The 11,594-nt window shown below is 45.3% G+C and overlaps 1 protein-coding gene across 5 annotated transcripts in view; it reads right to left on the reverse strand.

Annotated features, from left to right (window-relative positions):
- Positions 1-11,285, reverse strand: part of DACH1 (dachshund family transcription factor 1) — a 355,298-nt gene extending 344,013 nt beyond the window's left edge. For 4 of the 5 annotated variants that reach the window (XM_066313376.1, XM_066313378.1, XM_066313375.1 and 1 more), the window contains exon 1: positions 9,626-11,283. In XM_066313376.1, the coding sequence (XP_066169473.1) occupies positions 9,626-10,359 (734 nt within the window). In that variant the 5' untranslated portion in view covers positions 10,360-11,283. Of the gene's footprint in view, positions 1-9,625 lie in introns of all 5 variants that reach the window. The other variant, XM_066313379.1, reaches the window with a different exon arrangement.
- Positions 11,286-11,594: the final 309 nt, after the last annotated feature.

Here is an 11,594-nt window from a genome sequence, read left to right on the forward strand (position 1 = left end):
GCTCTTTGAATCCATTCAGTCTCCTGGGTCAACTGAATGGATTCAAAGAGCAGAGGAAGGATAACAAAGAAATTTAGGTTGCTTGAGCAAACTTCTCAGTGTGTAAATCTGACACGTCCAAACTGCGGCAGTGGGCTGCTTCTTCTCAACCTAAAATCCACCTTTTCCACCACTCTATTGAGACGGTGCCAGAGAAGCTCTGAACAACAAAATTGGTTGGAAGTTTATTAATTTTCAGCAATGTCCCACCTGTTGTACCTTGAGGTGGCCTCAAGCCAACCCAACAGCTGTGGCTATCCACAAACATGTTGACTAAAAACCTCACTGATGCCCTCCCCAGGAAATGCTATGGCTCCTTTCTTACACGATTTGCATGCACACTCCTGAAACAGCTATATGCTGGTCAATTGGTATTTCTAATACATTTGTATCATAATTTCTCAAAACTGTATTTTATACAGTTATGTGTTAAATTGTAAATTACTGTAGCAGGAGTTTCTTTTTCTACTACTGTCATTTTTAACATCATATTTCAGCAGCAAATTCATTTCAAAGGGAAGCCGTAGAATCACAAACCATCTATAATGCCCAGTAATGTAAGACAAAATATTTTATTACCATTACTTTTTATTTTTTAACCAGGCCTGATCAAAGCTATGAGTATCAGCTTAAAAAATCCATGAAAAACCAAAACCAAAACCAAGTAATCCTGCTTTGTTTTAGAACAACAGGCAACGTAACTTGCACCAGAATTGTGAAATTAGGCTTTACTGGTAGATACAGACACAGAGAACAAAATCCTATGTGTCACCTATGCTGCAGGAACTATTCTAACAAGCTAAGAGAGAAATGAATTAAAAAAAAAAGAGAACATATGACTTTTCACTTGTATTAGTCCTTATTATATATTTAATACCACCTGAGGTATTTTCTTCCCCCTATGCAGTAAATTACTGTTCAAGAAACAGAAGATAATTGAAAAATGGTTTCACTTCCTTTCCACAAACTAAAATGTGAAAAGTGACAACCATGGCACATATCTTGGGAGCATGTATTCCCTTCAAAAAGGGACAGGCTTCATCTGTACTACAAAAATGAATACAAAAATCCCAGTAGAGGGTAAGAAGCCACAGGTTATAGCAAATTCTGATATTCATTCCTGCAAAGATGTTGCCTTGATTTCTTAAAATTAATTCATACAAAAGAATGCCCACAAAAACACTAAGATTACATTAAATGCGCAATGCATTTAAAAATGCATCATTAATCTATTTTATGCAACAAGCGTTAATTTACAGGACACTAAATCTCAAGCATTTTTTCAATGCTTTCAAACTGTCCCTGTAAATGCAAGAAAGTATACAGCAATCCAGCTTCCTACCTAAGATGTCAACTGATTCTTTTATAGCACTTCCAAATATATTTTGCATATGCTTAGTTTAAAAGATACATCTAGGCTATTGAAAGCAACAGGACTATCTGCATTCTTAAAGTTACACATATGGTTTAAAACCACAGCAATTTTATTTTAATGTAAATAACTTAGTCCTACAGGTGACCTTGTCCAATGAAGAAAGGTTTTTACAGCAGGCCAAGAGACTGGGAACAAATTATATGCTTCATAAAGACAGATAATGTTGTCATCCATTAAAACATGATATAAAACCAATTAAAGTATTAAGTTTATATTTTTTCCACATTTGGAAAAGAATAATTAAAAAATAATAGCTTTAGTAATGGGTTTTTTTTAAGGAATGTTCAAACTATCAATAAGCCCTGACTAGATTTATCACAAAACTGTACAAACTCTACAAAACTGTAACACAGTGTTTGAATTTCTCTTAAAAATACAGTATCTAATACCAGAAAATTTTTCTCTGTCCCATATATAAAATCATGATCTAGCTCTTTAAAATATAAATCATTAGTAAGTATGAGAGCAACATGAAATCAAAGTTACAAAAGACATTATTAAATATTAATAAAATATATCACCTGTTTCCTTTATACTTTATATAACTGCTTTCTTTTTGGTTCCTTACAATCATTTAATGTAAAATGAAACAGCAAGGCATTTCCCTGATATAAAATTCAAAAATAGTTTCTATTGTGCAACAATTTGTAAATACAAGCATATGGTGAGAGACATGTCCCAAACAACAACTTCTACTCCAAATGTAAAATATCTATTACCTGTTCTCAGTACAGCATCGTTAACAAGTGCTCTAACATGAACATTCAGAGTTATGAATTTCAACCATGGCATCGTAACGTTACAAGTATATTTCAGCTGTCAATTATGCTAAAGCATGTGCAGCAGAGTCCCACGCTCCCATTTTTCCCCTTCTCCCCATCCAACTCCAGGATGTAACTCTTGTTATTTTATCAGTCAGGTAATCTGTATGCACACCTACTGTGCCCTCCCATTCAGTCATACAATTTAAGGAACAAAATGAATGTAAAAGAACACGTCTTAACAGCTAAGATGCACTTTTTTCAGTATATTTAGTATCACATAAAATTATAATGTGAATAAGAAAACTAGCTTTGCTTGTTTTGGATCAAGAGGAATTTAGGCATAATTTAGCCATTTGCCTAATTCAGAGATTAATTCTATAAATTATAAAGACGAATAAAATTTCATTACCAAGTCATCAGCTTATTTTAATGGGAAAAAAATCCAGTTGGTGTGGCCAAGGTGCACCGGCAAATCTTAACTGCACCCGCTCCTGGACTATGGCTAATATCAGCTTTTCAATGGCCATAAAATGCCATTTTTATGTTTGATATTTGCAACAAAAAATGTATTTCTTTTTCATACTGAAATAGCTTTCTTTTTCACGATGATGACACAAAATATGTGGGATTCAAAGAAAATATCTAAAATAAATTTGTTTTGGAGTGAACAGGGTACCTTTAAACAGAATAATGAACAGAAAGTTATGTTAAGTGTTACCCACACAAGTATTCTCAGGAGTGTACTATAAAAACTTTTGAATATTTTATTGTATTGAAAGCATAATTTCATGAACTCTAACAAAAAAAAAGCTTATATTATTTCAGAAAGTTTCTGCTTGTAACTAATAAAATGTTTTGATACACACAACTTTGATCTTTGCATTCAATTCTGCCAATTGTATTGTGCATATTTATCCACCTGCCATAGGAAGATGCTCACCCTAAACGCGATTACCACAAAACATTGTTTAAAGCACGGTGAACTAAAATACATTTTGTGATCCATTTCCTGGGTTCCAACTCTGGCAAGCAGTTTCATGAGTTTTGGCGGACATGGGTCTGTCTGGTGCAATGTCCCATCTCTAACAGAGGCCTACGGAAACTCACGGAGGAGAAAGCAAGTTTTCAGTATTTTCAGAGGTATCCGTCCCCAGTGTTGTTTCCCAGCTAATCGCTATGATTTAGAGTGGAAAATTACAAACAGGATGTAACTGGATGGTCAAAAACGGATCCTTCCTCTCATGAAATTGAGTGACAGTATTTTTCTACTTAATGCTATGGAAAATACACTATTATCCTTTTTCTTTTTCTTCTGAAAAAAAAAAAAAAGTTTAAAACAGTTCACGGTTATTAACAGTCAATGCTAAGATTCCATATTTTGTAGATTAAACTTGAATATTCCTCAATGCCTGTGAAATGAAACATCAGCACTTGTTAGGAGATGCCCCCGGCTGAGCACAGTATCAGATAAATAAGTAGAACATACTGGGTTAAGGATAAAGTTATTCCTCAAAGCAAACTGGATTTTATCATTTCAAGTCACAGACATATCTTGATTCTAAATATAAAGATTTTTGGGTTATGTTTCAGGATTTCCGAAAATAATTTAAATGATAATGGAAAAAGAAAAATTCTTCCTTAATTCACACTGGAGAAATTATCTATATATGAATTAACTCTCTGGATCATAATAGCTTTTTGCAGATGACTCTTCAGCTGTATCATTTAAATACATATTTAGGCAACTTAAAATTTACTGTCAATTCCTATTATGTCAGTCCACATTATGGCGCTGTTACAGCATGCACATTTAAAGATTATTGAAAAAATTACTGTTCATGTGCAGTATATAATTTGCAAAAGGTTAATCACTATTTTAAAACAATGAATGGAATTAACTCATAATGCAAAGCAGATGCCCCAAATGTTATTTTTAAAACAAAACATATTTAACTCATAAAAGAACAAACGGGATCTAAATCCAATCCCGTTGCTTAAAACCAGACAGGCATCATGATTGTTTTGGACTCTTCTTTCACTGGCTCATACAATTTAGATACAACTCCATAGTTTCTGACTACTCTCTGCTATCCTACAGCCATTAATGAATTTTTACAGCTAAACTTGTAAAGCTCCTCCATGACTAGGAAACACTGGCAATGGTGAAAGAGATTTACTTGTACCAGACCAGCAGGGACTGCAGTAACAATTTAATATATCAATTAGGTTGATATATACAAAATGGAAAATGTTAAAACTCAATCCAGTGAATGAAAATTCTCTGCTTCATACGCAATTCACTTTAGATGACCAGTCACAGAAATGGGTAAAAACAGCCATCTGGAGTGATCTAGGGACAGAGGAAAACAGAAGAAATACTAAATGGCAGTCAAACAAGATTAGCATTTCCAACAAATATTCGGAACCTGTCCCGGATTTCAGAATATCAAGCAGGACAAGTTGTAAATAAGGGTGCTTTGAGCGCATTTAGCTTTACGGTGCGGCAGAGGGGCAGAGAAGCCCTGGGTGGGGGCAGCAAGCCCCCAGCACAGTCCACAGGGACACACCGTGGGGCACTTGCTGCATGTGCCCAGGGGGCTCAGCAACCCCAGGCAAGGGCCTGTGGCTCTAGAAAGAGCGTGGAAGCCTGAGACTGAACCAAACATTTGAACAGATGTGGTAGTGGTCTGAGAAAATAACAAAGCTAGCCATATAGCCCATTCTTGTAAGTAAAGTTGATACAAACCTGACAATAAAACTGGGCTTTTTTACATAAACTACATCTGCCAAGAAAAATTTCTTGATTAAAAAAAAAAAATACACAGAACTTTACCAATATTCATAGCTATAAGGTAAAGGAGGAGTTAATAAAATTGAATCCTTGAGGAAGACCATGTGAAGCAATCAGAGAAAAAAATGTCCCCCTGCCCATCACTAGCAGGCCCTCACCTCCCTGCACGGGAACAGCGTCGGCAGCACTTCTCAACAGGCAGCCAGCCTTTACAACGCAGTGTTCCCTTCCAAAGTATCAGATACCCTGCTACTGCCAGCGACTAAGTATCAGATTAAAGGGATAAATAGTTCTGTTGCAGTAAATAGGGTCCAAGGATCTCAGCTTCTAAACTGAAATATTTACCATTAAATACATAACGTAACGTAGATATAAAACTACTGTTATTATGAGCAACTGCAGTCTTTTATTTTGTTTAAGTCTAAGGAAACCACTTCCAAACCTTTTACTCCTTTATAGTTACTACAATTTATCTTCTGGCCTTCCAGAAGTCATCTTTGCTTGTAAAGCCTTCTATATTTCTGCTGATTATATTCTAATAATCTGTGGCAAGGAGGAAGGTCATCAATATAAACCACAGGTACTATATATTTGACATTCTTTCCAGCTGCACTTGCTGACCTGTTCATTTAAAAGTATCTATGATCTGTACTAACCTAGGTGAGATACTCCTTTAATTAATACAAATAGGGGGGAAAAAAAAAAATGAAAAAAAAAAAAAAAGCTATGCAAGCATGCAGTACTCGGTAAACAAGGACATGTTAGGTCCACATAATTTGAGAGAAGCAGAAGCTAGAGAAGAAGGACTGAATAACTGCCATGTAAAGATGGGCTTTGAAGAAAATTGTTTCATGTTCAGCATCTTTCCCCTTTATACTCAAAAATCAATTAGGTTGTTTTCCAAAAATTGTAAATAGCTTCCAAAAGCTGCAAATAATTCCCCGCTTTAAGTATGAATGTCAGTGAACTCATTCAAAATCATCTTCAAATGTCAGAAAAGATTAACATATCCTGGTCACAGAAGGGAGGTCAGAAGAAAGCACACGCTTTTAGCCTTTACTCGGGTGGGCATGATCCAAAGCCAGGCTAAGTCTATGGGAAAACTCTAGAAAGGGACCCAGCATGGCAAAATTCCACAAGTGTTCAAAACACAAGAGACCAGAAACAATCTGGGATCAATAGCTTCCAGGTCATTAATCCTAGGCAGGTGACATCCAGTGCACAGCTCGTTACTCTCTTTTACCCACACATTCAAGAAACCTGACTCGATTGGCATCTAGTAGCTTTAAATATTTTCCATGTTTTGCCTTTATCCTTCCCCTACTTGTTTGGCATATGGCTTTCTAGCATCCCATTAATGTCAAACCGTTTAATCGGAATGTAAGCTAAATGCACAGTTTGCTATTTCCTGGATTTCTGTTTGGCAGCCAATGCTTTTTATGAGGAAAATAAAAGCAAAGGTCAGTATGACCAGAAAAGAAAAGTCATCTTCCATAACGGAAGCTTATTTTTCCAGTGAACTGATACACAAGCCTATTTTAGAAAAAGGTCCTTAAGTATCATGTTATTATTAGTAGTATCACAAATAAACACAGAAACCAATTCACTTTACAGACCTCGACATTAAGCATTCAATAGAAAATCCCTTGGTGTTTTATTGATTTTTGTTTTATTGATTTTTTTAAATAGCAATATCACAGTTAAAATGTATCATTTTGGTGAAACACATCTAAAACTTTTCCGTCTTGAAATAAGTTATCACAAATTATTTCCACAGCAACTGGCAACTAACGATTCAATCCATTTAAAGAACAACAAAGTAATGGCTTTATTTGGATGCCTTTTTGATTAAATAACATATTAACCTTGATGAAGCTTTCCAAAAAGGGATTAGTGTACTCGAGTGCATCAGCTGATTATGAGACAAATATAACAGTGATAAGATGCTGGTTCGAAATTTTTGAATCTGATGAGTATAACAATTTAGCCGCTAGGATGGAGTTGGCTCTTCCAGTTTCCATCTCAACAGTAAAGTATCCACCCGGGATACAAAAAGACATCACCCAGCAAAAGTATGCAGTAACTGGGAGTCAGGAAAGGTCACTTAAATCACCAGACTGAGTAGACCAAAAATACCCTGCATAATTACCGTAATGTCAGAAACAATTAAAAATAATTTGTAAAGAAAGAAGAATTAAATGTATTAGAGGGGAAATCCAGAAAGCAAATACAGATTTATCTTCCCATTATATCATCCATTTTGACCAAAACTCACTGACCCACTTTGCTTTATTTGTCTATACTCTAATGATACATTTTGCATACCTATTGTATATCCTTTCCATTAATTTATTTGCTTAATGGATGTATAAGTAAGTCTACTACAATTACGCTTTTTAAGGGTCAAATCCTACTCACTTCTGAACCTAGTACTGTAATTTTTACTACAGTGGATGATAACACAGCAGACCTCAGGAACAGCTGAAACACAGCCGATTCTGTGCTGTTGACATAATCAAGCCATGTTACAACCAGGCTGCCAAACCCTTTCATAACCCTGCCAAGTCCAAGAATTGGTGTCTCCATACGCCCCCAACCGCCCTCTCCCTCCCCCCCCCTCCCCCCCCCAAAGAAAAAGAAACTTTCTGTATTTCTTAATTCTACAAGTTCAAATTAAAATTCACACGGTTATGACTGTGGAAAAGAAAAACTTCCATGAGTTTATTTTAAAGAGTTCCAAATCTTGGAACTCTTGTAGAGTTGTTGCAAGTTACACACCACACTGACACACACACAAGCACAAAACCCCCAACCCAACAATTGTCTAAGAGCAGCTATTAATATTCATGTTGATTCCACATGAAACAACAGCAGAGTTACCCCAGCAGCTACAGTTATGTCAGCGCTTGGAAGTTATTCCAGGCTGTTTTGTCCTGCTGTCCTGAATATTCAGGAACTTCAACAATCCATCCAGCAACTGCTACCGCAGAGTAAGTGCTCTGCTTCGCCTGGCTCTATGCTAATGACTGCCAGGCACCCTCTGCTGAATCGGGGGGGATGAGGGGAAGGAGGAGGGGATGTCACACCCCCCCGCCATTGGGGACGGGACGGCACGGGCAGAAGTACGGCATCGCGTGGGGTTAATTCCCCACGTGTTGGCTGTTGCTGCACCTTGAAATCTGACAATAGGAAAGTGAAACGAGCCCGGTCTGTTTGTTTGGGTATATTGAAGGTAGCATCGGGACTTGGTCCACGACCTCCTCCGTGGGAAGTTCCCGCCGCCCCTCCAGCGCGGCAGAGCCCGAACCCCCCCGCCCCCGCCCGAGGCAGGGGGAGAGCCCCCGGGAACTGGAGGCGCTTCCGACCGCTCTGATCTCGGGGTCACGGCAGTTATGCGATCCCTTCTCCTTATCGAGCAGATTCAGCCCTGTAACCTACAGATTGAGAGATAACAGCCTCCTGCTTTCGCCCTCCGTTGCAAAGGCGGCTGCTATTGCATCAGGAATTTCCTCTTTTGCCAGCTCCTTCCATCCCCCCGACACTCCTCCCCGGCTGGGGCAAGTTTGGGGCTCACCTCCCCCCCGCGGTGTCCCCGGCCCGCGGGGTGCAGGGATAGCCCCGCACCGTCCGCAGCCTCAGCGCTGCTCCCCGCCCTCGGCGCCGTCCCCGCCACCGCGCCCGCGTTACTCTACGCGGTAGCAGGATCCAGCCTTGGCAAATCCCTGCCGCGCTCCCGCTGCCCCCCGTCTCCTCCTCCTTGGCTGGCGGGGGCCTGGAGCTGCTCGCACCTGCTCCTCGGGGACCGACACCCCCACCCCCACCCCCCCCCCCCCCCCACCGAGGATGCAGCCCGGCCCGGCCGCCTGGCACCTCTCCCCATTATCCCAAAGCACAGCCGCCGCCGCCACCACCTCCTCCTCGCCGTCTTCCCGCCCTCCCTTCACCTCCCCCGTTCGCCATGTGGCAACCCTTACAGCCCTACACAAAAAGTGCACGTGCCCCCTCGGATGTGTGACACCAGCTGATGGCCAAGCGGCCTCCATCGCCCCGGACCGGGCCCGACGCCCGGGCAGCTCCGCGCCCCATCCCAGTTCACGCGACACCCCAGTGTCTATGCCGCCGTCCCCCCATCAGGACCGCTCCCCGCCCACTCCCGTGCACCCTTCGGGCGGCTTTTTCCCAGGGTTGCCCGCTTTAAAGATACATCCACGGATAAACTTCAGCTGGGGGTTCGGTCAGAAAGCGAGCACTTTCTGGCCCCTTCCCACCCCCGCCGGCCCTTCGCGACCGCGCTGCGCTGCCCGCGGCCATCCCTAGCCCCGGCACGCCTCGGCCCGGGGAGCAGCGAAGGGGACAATGACAGGGCGACACTTGCAAGGCGCAGCGGGCGGGGGGCTACAAACTCCCCTTCCGCCCTCCGTCCCACCAAGAAGGAGCGCCGCTGGCCGCGGAGAAGGCCGGCTGGGTGCCGGGGCAGCGCGGGAGGGGCAGCGGGAAGCGGCGCAGCGCTCACCCGGACCGCACCGCGCGGGGGTGGGACGGGGGCGGCGGCGGCGGGGGGGCCGGCGGGGCGCGCGTGTGCCTTGCGGCGCTTACCTGGCGTTGGTGCAGTCGTTGTAGAGGGTCTCGAAATCCTTCCTGGAGATGAGTTTGCAGCGGTTGACCCCGGGCTGGATCGCCCCCAGCCCCCTCAGGATGCGGACCTGCTCCACGTTGCAGACCACGGGCGTGATCTCGAGCCGCTTCAGCTTGGTGTAGACCGTGTGCAAGCCCCCCACCAAGTGCTTCAGGAAGAGGTCGAAAGCCTGGGGCAGGCAGATGAGCTCGCAGCCCTCCACGGTGAAGGAGGCCACTTTGGCCCCCCTCAGATCCACCATCTTGCACTCGTTATTCTGGGGGGTGTTCTCCACCGGGGACGGGGTCGAGTACACGGGCTTGCCGGGCAGGCTGCCGGCCGCGCTGGCCGCGCTGGCATTGGGAGTGGAGGTGCCGCCGCTGCCGCCGCCGCTGCTGCCGCCGCCGCCGCCGGTGCCCAGGCTGGGGCTGCCGCCGCCGCTGCCGCCGCCGCTGCCGTTACCGCCGCCGCCGCTGGTGGTGGAGGTGACTGTGGCCGCCGCTGCCGCCGCCGCTGCGATGGGCTCCGGCCGGAATAGGTTTGTCCCCGAAGCGGCCGGCGGGGGAGCGATGGACGGAGACGGAGAGGAGGTGGCCGACGATGAGGTGGCCGACGACGAGGTGGTGGTGGTGGTGGTGCAGGCGGCAGAAGTTGAGACCGGAGGCTGAGGGGGGACCAGCTGGGTCGGAGGGATCAAAGCAGCCGGTACGGCCATGGTCACATATACGGCGAAGGGGGCAGGGGGAGGGGGGAAAGTTCCCACACACACACGCAGGGGAAAGGGGAAAAATTAAAAAAAATTATTAAAAAAAAAAAAAAAAGAGGAAAGAAGAGAAGGGAGGAGGGGGGAGAAGAAGGGGGGGATAACCCCAGATCAGGTGCTGCGGCGAGCGAGAGAGCAGGGGGCAGAGTGAGAGAGAGAACGCACAAAGTGTCCCGCAAGTGGGGACGGAGGAGGAGGAGGAGGAGGAGAAGTCCGCTCCGGGCGGCGGGGCTGGGGCCGAGGGGAGGGGGAGGGCAGTTTCTTTTTGTGGTCCTTGCTCTAGCACCACGTTAAAGACGAAGGTGAAAAGGAGGAGGTTTGAAGGACTTCGGTTCTCTCTGGCAAGTACATTGATCAAAGATTGAGAGGGGAATGACAGAGAGAAAATGAGCGGGGAAGTGCTGGCTGCTGCCGGCGCCGCCGCTCGCTCGCTCGCTGGACGAGTTGTTGTTGTCACACGGTGCGGAGGGGAGGAGCTCCGGCAACTTGAAATACCCTTTGAAGCAGCAAAAGGCTCACTCACTAGTATTAACCCAAATTATCCAACCAGGAACCCAGAGCAGGAAAACAGCGAGAGAGGGAGAGAAGTCCCTCTCCCCCCTCCTTCAGGAACCGTTAGATTACATGTTTCATATTTCACCCCACCAGAGATGAGATGTAATTTTCCCAGCCCTTTTCAACAGTCGCTTGTCAACACAGTTTGTGGAGAAACACGAGCGTCTCCAGCGTTCCCCCAAAGCCGGGCGGGAGCGGGGGAGCCGGGGCGCGGGGCGGGCGCTGGGCACCGCACACCTTGCCGGGGCAGACAAAAGCAGAAACCTCCGGACGGGGCTGTTGCTCTCGCTGCTGTCGCTGCTCTCCCGGGACCACAAACGCTCCTCCCGGCGGGGTGGGAGTTGCTGCCCAGAGTCCCCTTTGTTGCGCGGCAGGCGGCGGCGGCTGCGCGGGGCGCGTACGGGCAGCCCCACGCGGCAGCATCCGCGGAGGGCTTTTCCTGCGGTGGCCGCGGATCGGAGGGGACGAGGCGCTACGGGTCAGGCCGCCGAGACGCCGCGCCGAGCGGGGCTGTGGCGACCCAGAAGTAACTCGGGAGAGGGGCAGGCGGGCGGCCCGCGCAGCTCCCGCCGCTCAACAGGTGTCGGCGGCGCGCGGCCCGGCCCCTCCGCGCCAGAGCGCGCAAAGTCAGC

The sequence above is a fragment of the Sylvia atricapilla genome, chromosome 2 (assembly GCF_009819655.1).
Source record: "Sylvia atricapilla isolate bSylAtr1 chromosome 2, bSylAtr1.pri, whole genome shotgun sequence".
Taxonomy (NCBI): domain Eukaryota; kingdom Metazoa; phylum Chordata; class Aves; order Passeriformes; family Sylviidae; genus Sylvia; species Sylvia atricapilla.